Raw genomic sequence first — 15,189 nt, forward strand, 5'->3', positions numbered from 1 at the left:
CAGTTCTTGTCGAGCACAGGACATTCTCCATATAGTTTAGTACATTTTAGTACTTGTTATTTATACTCATCATTGTCTTTCCTTATGGGTCTAGCACGCGCACACACGTCTGTAGCCTTTTATTGTTTGCACTGTTTTTGTTAGAACAATTTCTTGGGGAAGCTTTCTGGTTGAGCATGAGAGGAAACGGTCCATTCCTTCTTTTTAATTCCTTCTGGAGATGCTGTTCTGTGAAGTTCATACAGCAAGGTTATTTCAAGGAACAGCACCCAGGCTATACATCTGTCCAATGAAATACAGAGGGACGCAATGTAGAGTTGAGGAGTACCAACTAATTTGTCTTCTGGAGGCCCATATTCTAGCCCAGGATTCACCAGTGAGAGGCTAAGGAAGCCCTATCCATCACTGAGGTCATCTAACACAAGATAATCTTATTAAAACTCCTGGGATAGTATCTGCTTATGTCCCTCACTGATTGTGGTGAGGCTCAGGTAAGATAATGGGTACGATGACACTTTGAAAGTGTTCTAATACTGCACAGAACTTATTGGCTGGATTGTTGAGCCTCCATCCCAACAGAAAGTAGGTGGAGCAGAACAGGGATAGACACTTTTGTGTGTAGCAGTGTCTGTGAGCATGGAACCAGTTCCCGCCCACTCTTTTCCCCGACTTCTCAGTCAATCCTTTATCTCTAGTGGTAGCACAGGTCTTGGGTTACTTGGAGTCATGTTTTAATTTTAGACAATATCAAATAACTTCGTATTGCAAGTGATAAAGGATTTAACATTGAACTACGATTTGACTGTAGCTACACTAGTGAAGCTTTATCTGTTGTTCAATAATATGAGATCATGGCTGAGTAGGGGATTGGAGCAGAAGTGGAGAATTCCACTGGACCTGCTGCCCAAGCTTTTGCTTGGAAGATCTAAGCTGGGCATCTATTTTGAGTTTTTTTTTTAAAAAATTAAATTCTATTAAATTAAAGTCTATTAAATTAAACAATTTTAATTTTTTCTCTATTTGCCTTAATTTCACCTTGCATGGGGTCCGAATGTTATTTCTATTTAGGTGACCTGGCGTTAAAGTATTCCCCTGATTCAGTCTGGTGGCTGGAATATGCCTCATGCTGCTACTGGTGTCTTCTGGTTCCATTTATGATCTTGTGAATCTGAGTGTGAGTTAGGGGTTTTCACAGTGTGGCTTGTTCTATTACTTTCATCTGGGGTGTCTACTCATTCTTACAATCCAATTTACTAAAATTATCAATATTTAACTGACACATTTTTTTTTAATTTTGTAGATGCTGGCACTAAGAAACTAGGGTAGGGTTGGAACCATGCTACCTACATGGGAATGTCCTTTGTTTCTTTCCTTGATCATCACTTTTTAAAGTTCCTCACACACCCAGGAGATTCAATGATATTCTTCATGATTGGCACTGTTTACTAATTTGTCAATTCTAATGTGCAAGTTTGCTAAGTGTCAATATTTTTTATTCATTCCATTAGTACTGTGGGTGAAGTTGGAAGTCTGAATTAATCTTGCCATCTTACTCCAGAAATTGTGTCTAGAGGGTGGTTTAATATAGAAATGAAGTTATTTATCATAAAAAATGAAGAGAGATAAATCTTAAAGACATGTTCCTGTAATTATCCAATACATGGTTAATGTCCAAAGTGATCTTAGTTAATGGACATGAAGTCACTCTTCTCAAGGTCATTGGTTAGTAGGCAGCACACCAAGATCTCAAACACAGTCTTTTTACGTCTCATCAAGTCCAACACACTTTTTGCCATGCACTCCTTTTCCCTTTGCACTCTTCTGTTAGAATTTGTAAGTATATATGTCAGCAAAAAGACATTTATAGCTTTGCCATGCGTCCATCTGACCACCTGCCATGTTCCATCTTCTGTCTTATTGCAGCTCAAATGATCAGCCAGATGAGAGAGGCCCAAGGCAGGAATCAAACAGAAGTGACAGAATTTATCCTCTTGGGACTCTCAAACAATTCAGACCTGCAAGTTGTCCTCTTTGGGTTGTTTTTGGTAATCTATTTGGCAACCATGGTGGGTAATTTGGGGATGATCATGTTAATTAAGATCGATCCCCGTCTCCACACCCCCATGTACTACTTTCTCAGCAGCCTGTCTTTTGTTGATGCTTCTTACTCTTCTTCAGTTACTCCTAAGATGCTGGTGAACCTTGTGGCTGAGAATAAGGCCATTTCCTTTAATGGATGTGCTGCCCAATTCTACTTCTTTGGCTCCTTCCTGGGGACTGAATGCTTCCTGTTGGCCATGATGGCATATGACCGCTATGCAGCCATTTGGAACCCTCTGCTCTACCCAGTTCTCATGTCTGGGAGAATTTGCTCCTTGCTGGTAGCTACCTCATTCCTAGCAGGCTTTGGGAATGCAGCCATACACACAGGAATGACTTTCAGGTTGTCCTTTTGTGGCTCTAATAGGATCAACCATTTCTACTGTGACACCCCACCCCTGCTCAAACTCTCTTGCTCTGACACTCGGATCAATGGCATCGTGATCATGGTTTTCTCCAGTTTTGATGTTTTCAGCTGTGTTATTATTATCCTTATTTCGTACCTGTGTATTCTCATTGCCATCTTGAGGATTCCCTCCTTACAGGGCAGGCACAAAGCCTTCTCTACTTGTGCCTCCCACCTCACGGCTGTCACCATATTCTTTGGGACAATTCTGTTCATGTATTTGCGCCCTACGTCTAGCTACTCGATGGAGCAAGACAAGATCGTCTCTGTATTTTATACAGTAGTGATCCCTATGCTAAACCCCCTCATCTACAGTTTGAAAAATAAGGATGTAAAAGAGGCCCTAAAGAAGACCTTCCAGAAACATGTACTCTAAAGCCATGTTACACATCATCTGTTATGTAGAAGAAACTACGTTTCCATGTTAATTCTGTGAGTGCTTAAGCTCTTTTGCTGTGTTAAGGTAGATTGCTGAAAATAGGTATACTTCTTAATCTCCTGATGTCTTAAATTTGGACCCATGGGTCTGTATGATGAATCAACACAGTGTGTGTGGGGGAAGTGCTGGGGGACAGTGTCTGGTAAAGTATCAAAAGACTTGGAGTTGGCTTACCTGGATTTAAGTTCCGATTTCAAATATTTGCCTTGTTTAATTTCAATTTTATTATATATAAACGTTTTGAAAATTATGAAAAAACAACCTCAGCTATTTTACCTCCATAATGACCTGTTTTGGATATGGGGCACTGGGAGGGGGATGACCTTGGGCCTGACAATTCCTTTCACAGGGGCAATTCCGGGGGAGGGGGAACTCAGCTGTGAAGTGTCAGGTGTCAATACACGTGGAAGCTGGAAAAATAAATACTTCGACCCTGAAAGGTAAATCTTCATGATTCCTGAAGATAAAGTGTCCTGCTGTTTGATCTTTGAATGGATAAACAGTTTAAGCTTAAAGAGCTAGAGCAAGTTGGACATCCTTTCCCTAATGCCTTAGTAAACAGCCACACAGTTTATTACTAGCTGCAATTTGATTGGGACACATCTCAAGCTTTCAGCTGGATTGACTGATATTTTCATAATTGGGATATCTGCTCAGTAGGACTGGATTTTCTTTACAGGAAGTGGCCACTGACATGTCAACAGAAAATGTGTTAAACTGCTTAGGATTGGGTGAAATATACTCGGTGTGATCTTAAAATATCCCTTTGTCATCGAAAGACTGATTGTCATCCTACAGAAAAGCAGCCACTTAAAAGAGACTAAGTAATAATTTTACCTTCAGTGACAGCTTATAGTTTTTGATAAGAAATTAAATCATTATCATTTGATCCTCTCTTATTCTGCTTTTCAGGCATTGGATATTGAAACTACACAATATTGTTTCTTAGCCAATGGTTGTTGTTCATTTTGCCGTTCTTTTCAAGGAGACATCTTCATATTTTAAGACACAGCACACATATTGTCTCCTCTATGATTTTCCTGACCTACCGTTTCTTCCCATTCCTGTAATTCTAGCGATAGTGCAACTATCTCTTAGATATTGCAACTAAGCGCTTAGTTGCAGAAACAAAGAATAAAAATAGAGTGTAGTGTTTCCTAATATAGACTGAAAGCTCCTTGAGAAAATAAGCCTCTTTATATCCTCCTTCATGTCTCCATGCCTTCATAGGAAGCCATCAATCAAAGTTTTAAACTTAAGAAAGAATCATTCCAATGGAAGACCTGGGGTGATGGAAGGCAAAATGTTGCATCTGGCCTCTGGAACTGAAAGTCCCCAATAACCACAATTTTAAAAAGTCAATGTTAGAAATAAAAAGTTCCATGTCTGGTTGGACCATCTGTTAGATAATATTTTCTTTTCTTTTCAAAACAAGCAGTCCTATCTTCTTTGAAAGTAAACATTTTAATAAACAGGTGATGTTTCAATGTTCTGTTTCTGTTATTTTGGATAAATGTGATCTCAGCATATCTTAATAGAGGATTCAGAACCTTTTCAAAGAAGGAACACAAGGTTAATTCACACTAACCTAGGCCTGGAATTCTCAGTGCTACCAGGTCTCTCTGTCTCTGTCTGTCTTCTCTCTACTGTGGATTCACTTATTCTCTTTCAGACTTTTCACATAAAGGCCTCAAATGTACGCACTTTTAAAATGATTACATTATAGGCAAGGCTGCATCTCTTTAGATAGGACACCTATTACCCAAAATGGCTCAGCTTTTCATTGTGTGCATGTGTGTGGGGGTACATATGTATCTGTGCATGCGTGTATGTGTGTGTGTGTGTGTGTGTGTGTGTGTGTGTGTGTGTTGGTGGTAAGCGCATTGTCATGAGTTATCAGAGGAAATCTTGCTCTGGAGTAGCTACTGCAATCCACTGTACATTGGCTCAGTCAAGCTGAATTCCTCGTGGGAGGTGGGTAGCACTGGTCATTTCATCTACACACTCCATGTTTAGGCAGTGATGCTTTATGCTGTTCACACCTCAACAAGAATGTTAAAACTAGTGTTAACTTTGTTATTAGATGAGTCAGATGTTTTCCCACATGATGAAATCTGTGGATTCCTTTTTCAAGTTTGTGTTCATCTACAGAATAAAAGAGCTATGATAACATTGTGTCCTGGTGGGATATTTTTAGTAGCTAAAGTCATTAAAATCCTGTTAGCAGACATACAGCAGTTGGTCATTGCAACTGAAGCAGAGTGATATGAACTAAGGGACTCATGTCTTTAAGTATAGTTTAAACAGAGTCTGCTGACGCCTTTCTAGGAAAATAACATCAGAATGCATGAAGCTCTTTGAGTTGGTATCACACACCCAGGTAAGCCTGTGTCTTTCTATCTTTTGCTATATAAATAAATGAACATCAACCTCTTATGTGTGGACTTCGGATCAAGTGATTGATCCCGTGCTGAGAATATGGATACTTGGCCCTTCTGCATCCCAAAGCGTGAATTCACTACATTTTGTCACCCACTCAGTTACTATTGAGCTATTTCCATTTCTTGTTGGAAGTCGTTTTGGTAAATCTTATGATTATTACAATGTTGTCATATATTAAAGCGTATCGGAAAAAACTTAGATATGTACATACATAACTGCTTTAGGAGAAATTTTCTTCTGACTGGAAGCTGAAATTCTGCTTAAAGATGGGTCAAATTTTGAACTATGTTTATGGAAAGCAAGGAATCCCCACATTCAAGGATCAGGAAATGAGGGCTCTACAATCCAACCATGAGGTCTGTAATCCAACAATAAACTTTCATTTTATGGGAATAATTAAGCAGCATATTTTATTCTTTACATTGTATTATTTGTGCAAGGAATCAGGACAGAAATTGAGATAGAGAAAAATGTCCACTTCGATTGGGGAAAAAACACAGTAATGCCTAACTCTTCTCAAAGGTAGCAAGTTGATAACATTCGACATTTTGATATTGATGTACAGCTTTGGCTCACTGACTGATTTCTCACATTGTGACCCATCATTTGGAGATCTAACAAAATCAGAGACATCTTCTTTGCCTTGGCCAAACTACACTTGAATTCCTTTGATTGTCCTGACCTGGAACTGTCAGTGCAATGGAAGATACAGATTAAGGAAAGCATCTCCAGAGTCTTTTATTCTCTAACAAATGCAGCTCCAAACAATGTTTCAAATATTCTTTATTTATTTTTTTTTAGATTTTATTGGGGAATTGGGGAAGGGGGACAGACAAGTTGCTGTCCTTTAGTTCTTCAGTCTAGTTGTGGAGGACGTCGCTTCACTGGCCCATGTTGGTATTATCATTGCACTCTTCCTTGGTGAGGCAGTTTTTCGCTGGTCATTGGACGGCCGCTCATAGCGGCTCACGGCAGCTCACGAAAGCTCACACCCGCTCCAGTCCAGCCCCACTGCAGCGTACGCCATCCCTGGCCACTCTGATGGCAGCCCCGCTCCAGCTGTTGTTCACCATCTTAGCTGTAGAGGGCGCAGCGTCACTGGCCCTCATGTGGGATCCGAACCGGGGCCCTGCTTCTCGTAGCTGGCGTCCAAAGCCAACTCTTAACCAACGCACCACCACTCGGCCGGCCCCAAATATTTTTTATTCCACTTTCACCCTCCTCCTGATCACCAGTTGTATGAATGATCTTAGCTCTTAGACCCAGTTTCATCTCTAGCATGTTGATGAAATTAACTCAATGGGTCAAAATGATTCCAGTATTAAATCCATTATGTCCACCTTCCAAAGCATCCTCACCCCTGACCAGTGCTTCTACCTCCTTCCCGTCATTGTGTTACTCTTCCGCTCTCCCCACTCTGCTCCCCAAATCCCGCAAGGACTTCACTTGCATTCTTCTCACTCTTATGAGATGACCCCATCTCAGTGTTTATAGAGACACACTGAAGACTTCTGATGAGAATCCTCTCATCTTTACTATATTAGAAATACAAAACTTATCTACTCACACCTCCTTTATAGTACTGACGGTGAGGTCCAGTTTTTCTATCTGGCTGAAGATCTTGTGATCAGCACCAAGCAGAGTACACAGATGTTAGAGATTTTGGCCTCAGAGGAGAATCTAAGATCTCAAAGCCCCAAATTAAGTTTATGCCCTTGAGAAAATAAATGACTATTTTAATTGGTTCCTTAGAATTATTTTAAAAATACTGTAGGGAATGTACCTAAGGAATACATTATAAATCTTCCCACCTTGTTTTTACAAAATATGCCAAGTCAACTTTTACAGGTAGGTGATTTTCTACATTTGTTCATTAAAATATGTTTGTTCTTTTGATAGGGAAGATCACTATCTCACTAATGTTGAAAAAAATTATTTTCATCAATTATACTTGATTTTTCTATTTCTATATTATATTTAATGGCATCTCTAAAAATCAGTTATTATATGTAAGCCCTTTTAATGTTTATGTAAAATCTAAATAAAAATAACTTTAGGGTATAATTCTTGAGGAACAATTTTTCCAATCGTATTTTATTTTCACAAAGAATTGAGAGATAGTGGCTTCAGGTGGGAGCTAAGGACACATTTAAACATTATCTGTGCTTCCCTAAACAAATATTTTCATATGTGTGTTAGTTGCACAAAAAATGGGGGGAAAACCCCCACATTCTTCTTCAGATATTTGCATTTTTTATTTACTATTCAAATTCTACCTTCTCAGAAAGGCCTTCTCTGAATAGCCATCTAAAAGCATCCCACCTTTGCTTTTCTTCATAATACTTGCTTCCAACTGACATTATATTATATGTTTTTGTCTATGTGTTTAATAGCCGTACCTTCTCCTATATATGCTTCATGAGAATGGGGAATTTGGCCACTGCTGTCACCCCAGAACCTAAAGCAGAAAGGAAAAATCAATCTCTGTAGTTTACATGAATAAATGATTGGGTGATTTTCCGAAGCAGAGAGAACAGTTCTTCACTCTCTACTGTCTTAGTTATATAGCAAGAGACAAATGTACTAAGTCAACACCTTCTGAAGGAAACTTAAGTCAGACAACTAGGGGTTTCATGTAGAAAGGTTGTGCTGAATATTAATTTTCTGTTTTGTATCTGAAAAATAGGAGATCAGATCTAGAGGAATCTCAGAAATCCAATTTCCTTCATTTTTTCATTTGAATGGTGCCAAATCATGCTGTGTTTTTTTTTCTTTTTATAGCTGATATTAATGCCTGCTTTTTTTTTTCACAAAATTTGAGAAAATACCAAATATGGACTTCTCCAAGAAGACAGGTATGAGTGTGTGTGTGTGTGTATGTAATATATATATTATATATATACACAGTAAAACCTTGTATTGTGAGTAATGTGGTTTGCAAGTGTTCCACAAGATAAGCAAACATTTCTAATACATTTTAACATGGTATACGAGCAATGTCTTGCAATACAATTAGTTTGTTTCCGGAACGAATTATGCTGGCAAACCAGATTATTACTCTGTGTGTGATGTGTGTATGTGTTTGTGTTTGTGTGTGTGTGTGTGTGTGTGTGTGTGTGTGTGTGTGTGTGTGTGTGTGTGTAGAGTGATAACAGAGATATAGGGTGAAAATATTTATGTGTAAACTTTGATGCATTTGTTGAAAAGACAAGAGTAATTTCCTGGAAGATGAATAAAGCAAAGAAGAAATAATAAAATGGATGGGGTAAATGCAGAATCTGGACCAGAAAAAACTACTCACTTTCTTTATCATTTTCAGTTTTCAAGGGATAAGAAAATGTCTTCCCGAAACCACACTATAGTAACAGAATTCGTTCTCTTGGGACTCACGGATGACCCAGTACTAGAACAGGTCCTGTTTGGGGTGTTCCTGGTGATCTACCTAATCACGCTGGTAGGGAATCTGGGCATGATTGTACTGATCAGGACCAATTCCCACCTCCAAACCCCCATGTATTTCTTCCTTAGCCACCTCTCCTTTGTAGACATTTGCTATTCCTCCAATGTGACTCCAAATATGCTGTACAACTTTCTCTCCGACCAGAAGACCATCTCCTATGCTGGATGCTTCTCGCAGTGTCTTTTCTTCATTGCCTTGGTGATCACTGAGTTTTATATCCTTGCTTCGATGGCACTGGATCGCTATGTAGCCATTTGCAGCCCTTTACATTACAATACCAGAATGTCCAAGGACATTTGTATCTCTCTAGTCATGGTCCCTTATGCTTTTGGCTTCCTTAATGGACTCTCTCAGACGCTGCTGACTTTTCACTTGTCCTTCTGTGGCTCCCTTGAAATCAATCATTTCTACTGTGCTGACCCTCCTCTTCTCATGTTGGCCTGCTCGGACACCTCCATCAAAAAGATGGCAATGTTTGTAGTTGGTGGTTTTACTCTCTCAAGCTCACTCTTCATCATTCTCCTTTCCTACCTTTTCATTATTGCAGCCATCTTGAGGATTCATTCTGCTGAAGGCAGGCACAAAGCCTTTTCTACTTGTGGTTCCCACCTGATAACTGTCACTATATTTTATGGGACCCTCTTCTGCATGTACTTAAGGCCCCCGTCTGAGAAGTCTGTAGAGGAATCCAAAATAATTGCAGTCTTTTATACTTTTGTGAGCCCAATGCTGAACCCGTTGATCTATAGTCTAAGGAACACACATGTGATCCATGCCATGCAACAAATGATTAAAGGAAATCTCTTCCCTAATAATGCAGCTTAGGCATCAGTTAATTTGAAATTACTGAGGGTCTGGGATGAGATAGTGATTATGGCCTAGAAATGAATAGGTGTAATAGAGTTCCTTCTTCCAATTTCCTTTTGAATATCAGCATCATTCAGCCTGTGGGACATTCTCTTAATTTATAACAAACTTCCCTTCTTGTTAAGCAAAGAGTTGTGTTTCCATTCTTAGCTACCAGAATATACTGATATCCAGATTTAAAATCCTATTTGAAAAATGCATTTCAGAATCATTGTGAAAGTACTCTATATTTTGTCTCCATGATTTTATGCTTCTTTTCAATTTCTAGTCTGCAGAATCACTGTGGCTTTCAGGAACCAAACTTTAAAACCTAGTCCTGACAACTGTCTTGATCCAAATGGCTGACCTCTTGGAAGTCTTTTTAAATTATTCTATTTATTTACTTCTATTTGTGATTTAATTTTTTCGTTGTGTAAGTCTTTGTTTGAAAGCCACCTCAAAATTTATTGAGATAGATAAAACATAAATTAACATGCATAAAAATTATATAAATGAGACTGTATTTTAGTTTAATGCTCACTTTTATATCACTTTTGGGGGGTTCAGTTTTCACTTTATTTTACATCCCCCCCCCTTAGCCATTGCAGAGTATATTGAATTGAGAATCTAGGGGGTAGTATAAACTCTACACATTTTTAGGTATCACAACCAGGAAATTAAGAAATGAGCTGAGGTCTTTAGTTGCTGACTTTCAAACATGAAGTCTTTTGTCAGTATATAAACCAGCTGTACAAAATCCCTGTCAGGAGAAACAAGCTAAGAATGGAAACACAACTCTTTGCTTAACAAGAAGGGAAGTTTGTTATAAATTAGTGGGGGCTGGCCAGTCTGAAGGGAGAAGGGCTGACAGGGGGCTGGAAAATTCAGGATCCAGTGTGGAACAGCAGCCTGGGGAAAGTCAAATGATAGTGTCTTCAAAAATCCCTCATTTCCCAAACCAGCTCCTCAGATGCTTTTCTCGAACAGGGTCTATCACTATTTCAATCTTCACAAGTTAACTAGTAGGAAATTATTATCTTCATTTATAACATTTTGAGTTTTAGGCACACAGAGATTACATGACCAACCCAAAGTCACTCAGTCACTAAGTGGCACAAAGACAAATCCTTTGTTTACAAATTCTCTCTCTTTCCAACTCATACTACAGTGTTTAAACCCCTACCACACTGCAAATGCTAGATGGTATGTTTGGGACAGTGGACTGATGAGGTCACTGCTATTCATGAAATCATGGTGATTATGGTGACAGTGCTATAGCTAATAATCACCTGCACAGATATCCTCTGACATTTCAGACAAACATGATAATTTGTGTTCAATATAAGTGGAATTTTCTTACTGTTCCATGTAAAGCAGGCAATTTGCTATATGGCAAACCTATTTAGGCTGTATTTTATGAATATATTTTTCAAATAAACAAAGCACACGCATTCATTATAAATAACTAGGAAATGCAGACAGAAAAGAAAAAGCAATGTATATCAGTGATATATCATAAACAGTGAATAATTTGTGTTTTAAAATTCTCACTAATTTTATACACATACAATCATAATTAATAAAACAAAATTGGAATCATTTGCCAAACACTAGTAGAAACATTAATTTTTGCTTTTTATTAAATTTATTGTGGTGACATTGATTAATGAAATTATATACATTTCAAGTAGACAATTCTATAACACATCATCTATATATCACGTTGTGTGTTCACCACCCAAAGTCAAGTCACTGTATATTTGACCCTGTTTACCCTTTTGTACCACCTCCCCTCCCCCCTTACTAAACTGTTGTCTGTGTCTATGAGTTTTTGTTTGTTTGTCTTGTTCACTGTTGTTTTCAGTTTGATATTCTACATATGAATGAAATCATAGTTCTTGACTTTTTCTGTCTGACTTATTTCACTTAGCATAATAACCTCATGAACATTGATTTTCACTTGATAGTATAATGCTTGCACTTAGTATAGACTAAATATTTTGGTGAATATCGTTTTTAATGTAGTGTAGTAATTCATATTGAACTTAATTATGAAAATAATTCATATCAATTATAGAAAAACAAACCAAAAAATACAAAAAGATATAAGAAATGAAAACAAAATTTACTTGTAATCTCCTACTAAAAAGAGGTCCTCTCAACATTTTGGTGTGTGTTTTTCCATTTGGTATATCTTGCAAGGCATTATTCCATCATGCTGATATAGCCTATTATTTTTTAGATTGATTAGTATGTGTATTTAAATCTCTCTGATTGTTCCACTAGGATATATTCTTAGATGTGTAATTGCTGAATTAAATGATTTGAATATTTTTAAAGCTCTTACTAAATTTTTCTATGAGTAAATTTTTCTCCAGAAAGTTTCTTGCAATTTATACTTATGAATAGTAATATTTGAGAATAATCATTTAACTATGCCATTGTTATTAGGAAGTATTATTTAAGATTACTTGTTTCTTTGTTGTCTTAACTGAAATTCTTTTTTTTTTTAAATTTTTTTATTGTTAGTTTCAGGTGTACAGAACAATGCAATAGTTACCCTTTTCACCCTCACAAAGTAACAACTCCCCTCCCCCCATCCACTGCCCTCCCACCCCCGATATCATGCTTATCTATTACAATTCCATTGAATCTGTTCCCTCACTCTACTCCATGTCCCGAGGTTATATATGTATATATAATTATCGTTGACATACATTAACTGAAATTCTTAAGCAAGAATTCTGTTTTGTTTTGACAGAATTTTTGAAATGTGTATTTAAAAAAATAAAAAATATTGTTTGATGACTGCCTTTTATTTTCTTTCTGATGATTACCCACATAGGGGATATTCACATTTTTATTTGGAAAAATTTTATTGATTGTTTTTTTTGTTTTGAGGTAAATCAGGAGAAACACCAAAAAAGGATGGGCCGCAGCTCTCATGGGCTGCTCAGTCTCAGCAAAATAGACTCAGCTGCCTCAATGCCATTGTGTTGGAAAACTATCTTCATCTTCATATCTCTAAAAGAAAAGAATAATTTTTCAGACATAAAAAGAAATTGTATGCAGTCCAGGAGAAGACAAAATAATGGACATGAAACCAAACTGGTTTTGAAAAGAGAGGTTTAAAGCAGGTTGTTATTTCCCTCAGAGATGGAAGAGTTTCAGTAGATGCCTCAGGTGGTTGGTGATGCTGATTCAAGTGGACAATACATTTGAGAAACATATTTAGAGTCCATATACCATAATGTGCTGACTGCTTTGCAACCCGCACCTTACTTTTGCTAGCACATATGGAATTTGACTTAGCTCATTGGTGTCCCTATTTAGGCTAGGGAATTGGAACCCATGATGTCAAAGATGGCTGCCGCCATTGTCTGCTCATAACATAAAATCTTGATCGAGGAATGGGGAGAGTATAGACTAGTTCTACCATTGTCAGTCAAGGAAAACCTTCTGTAATTTGAGTAGCATATAATTCTGGAGAGCGTGATGAATATTTATTCAGGTTCAATTTCTTCCTCATTGCTTGCTTACTCTCCAACAGCAACAAAACTCTCCTGGTCTTTTGGTGTTCTGTCCATTGCATTTCCATTATTTCAAATCAACAAGTAATAATCCATTATTTTTCTCCACCTAATAAGTCCTTTGATCTCCCTAATAGCTTTTTATATTACAATCACAATTTATTTCATATTTTATATATATTTTATACACATTTAAATTTATTTCATACCCTTGACTTCACATTTTATATTTAACATTAGGAATTTTATCAGCTCTACCTTCAGATATTACGTATTGAATCTTAAAACGACTTGTCAGCATTTGCTCTGCTACCAGCAAGTTCTAAGACAAATTCTTCCTCGTATAAGCTACTACAATTCATTTCATTATTCTGTATTTGAAATACTCTATCTTCCAATATAAACCAGTGATCTTTTATAAACATCATCATATCATGTTACTGACTTAGTAGAGTATTCAAAGATATTCCATTATCCCTGGTCTAGAATCTAAACTTCTTGCCAGAGTCTGCAGGATCTTATGATGTCTTCCTATTCCCCTCTCCAAACTCTTAGATGACTTTTTCTTCAGTCCTTCTTCTCCCGCCATAGTGACTTCAGGATGTTTCTTGAACATTCTGAGCACATACCTATCTCAGGGCCTTTGCACGTAGTGCTTATTCTGCCTAGAATGTTATTTCCCCAGACCTTTAAGTGACTTCCTCATTTCATCACTTCATTTAGATCTGTCTTCTGATAACACCTTCTTTGAAAGGCATTGCCTGGCCACTTGTCAATGTTAACTCCATTCTAACCAGCTCTTTACTCATGAACCATGATCTGTTGTTTTCTCATATCATCTTTACTTCTGAAATGAATATTTATTTATGTGACACTGTTTACGTGACATGTCTACCCCTAGTCCAGTATTGGGAGGCAGTGCCCACTGTCCTCAGAGACCAGCGAGAGGGATAACAAGGAAGAAAGTCCCGGCCACCTACTTTCGCAACACACGTCTCAGCATGAGTTTTCCTTTGAAGAGTATAGGCATTCCAGCACCTTTATTGTGAGGCTGGAGAGAATAAGAAAGAAACTGAGCTACTATTCTCTTCATCCCTCCTCAGACATCCTGCTGGTTTCTCTCATTGTCCAAATTCAGCTGGATACTAGTTGCCAAAGGAGTTCCAGTGGTCCACTCTGTAAGGGTTAAATTCTAGGTGCACAAAGCAAGGTAGAGAAGAAAAGACACTAGACTGGGTGGGGTAGGGTGACAAAGAGGGGATCGCCAGCACCTCTACAATAACACCTATATCCGCAGTGTTCTCCTAGCTCACTGAGGCTATACCTACCGATGAGATAAACTCCTGTGCTGAAGGCGCTCACACTTTGTTGCTGAGTCTTGTTGTAGGCTAGACCTGGGTTGTTCCTATTAAAAAGATAATGGACAAGGCTCAGAATCAGTCAATAATTAGTCCAAGTTCAACAAAGTTAATTGATCTTCTAATAGTTTTGCAGACTCCAAAACTTTGTTGCTATTGCATGCAATATTTTATTCACCTGTCATAAACAAGAAAACTTAATATTTTCCCCAAGCCACAAAATATTAAGACATTCAGGCATAAGTTAAAATAAATAAAGAATCCCATAACTTCATCATTCTTAGGAGATTTGATTCCCTGATGAGATGGGGGCATGTGCAAAAGTTATGTCCTCAATGGGCTTAGGATTTTCAAAAGACCACAAGAGTATTGGCTGTTTATAGTCTGAATGACTTTCTGCTAGAAATAATTGAACCGTAGGGATTTGGTCCCTATATGACAATTCCCTTATAAACCCTAGGTTCTTTATATCCACGCTATCGTTGAGAAATCACTGTTCTTTCACAGGTAGGATTAGCTATTATAAAATATATTTTGGAATCTAGAAATAGGTGTTTTGTTCAGTAACATAAAATTATGGGATGAGGCATATTGTGATGAATTAGTAA

General features: G+C 37.7%; 2 protein-coding genes across 2 annotated transcripts; both read left to right on the top strand.

Annotated features, from left to right (window-relative positions):
• The first annotated feature begins 1,909 nt into the window (after positions 1–1,909).
• Positions 1,910–2,899, top strand: LOC109371634 (olfactory receptor 5AP2). Its single transcript, XM_019624256.1, has one exon. It carries the CDS (start codon positions 1,929–1,931, stop codon positions 2,880–2,882), a length of 954 nt encoding a protein of 317 aa, XP_019479801.1. The 5' UTR covers positions 1,910–1,928; the 3' UTR covers positions 2,883–2,899.
• Positions 2,900–8,663: 5,764 nt separating this feature from the next.
• On the top strand, positions 8,664–9,698 carry LOC109371631 (olfactory receptor 5M10). The gene has a single exon (XM_019624251.1). It carries the CDS (start codon positions 8,725–8,727, stop codon positions 9,670–9,672), a length of 948 nt encoding a protein of 315 aa, XP_019479796.1. The 5' UTR covers positions 8,664–8,724; the 3' UTR covers positions 9,673–9,698.
• The last annotated feature ends 5,491 nt before the right edge of the window (positions 9,699–15,189 follow it).

The sequence above is a fragment of the Hipposideros armiger genome, unplaced genomic scaffold (genome assembly GCF_001890085.2).
Source record: "Hipposideros armiger isolate ML-2016 unplaced genomic scaffold, ASM189008v1 scaffold_582, whole genome shotgun sequence".
NCBI classification, from domain to species: Eukaryota; Metazoa; Chordata; class Mammalia; order Chiroptera; family Hipposideridae; genus Hipposideros; species Hipposideros armiger.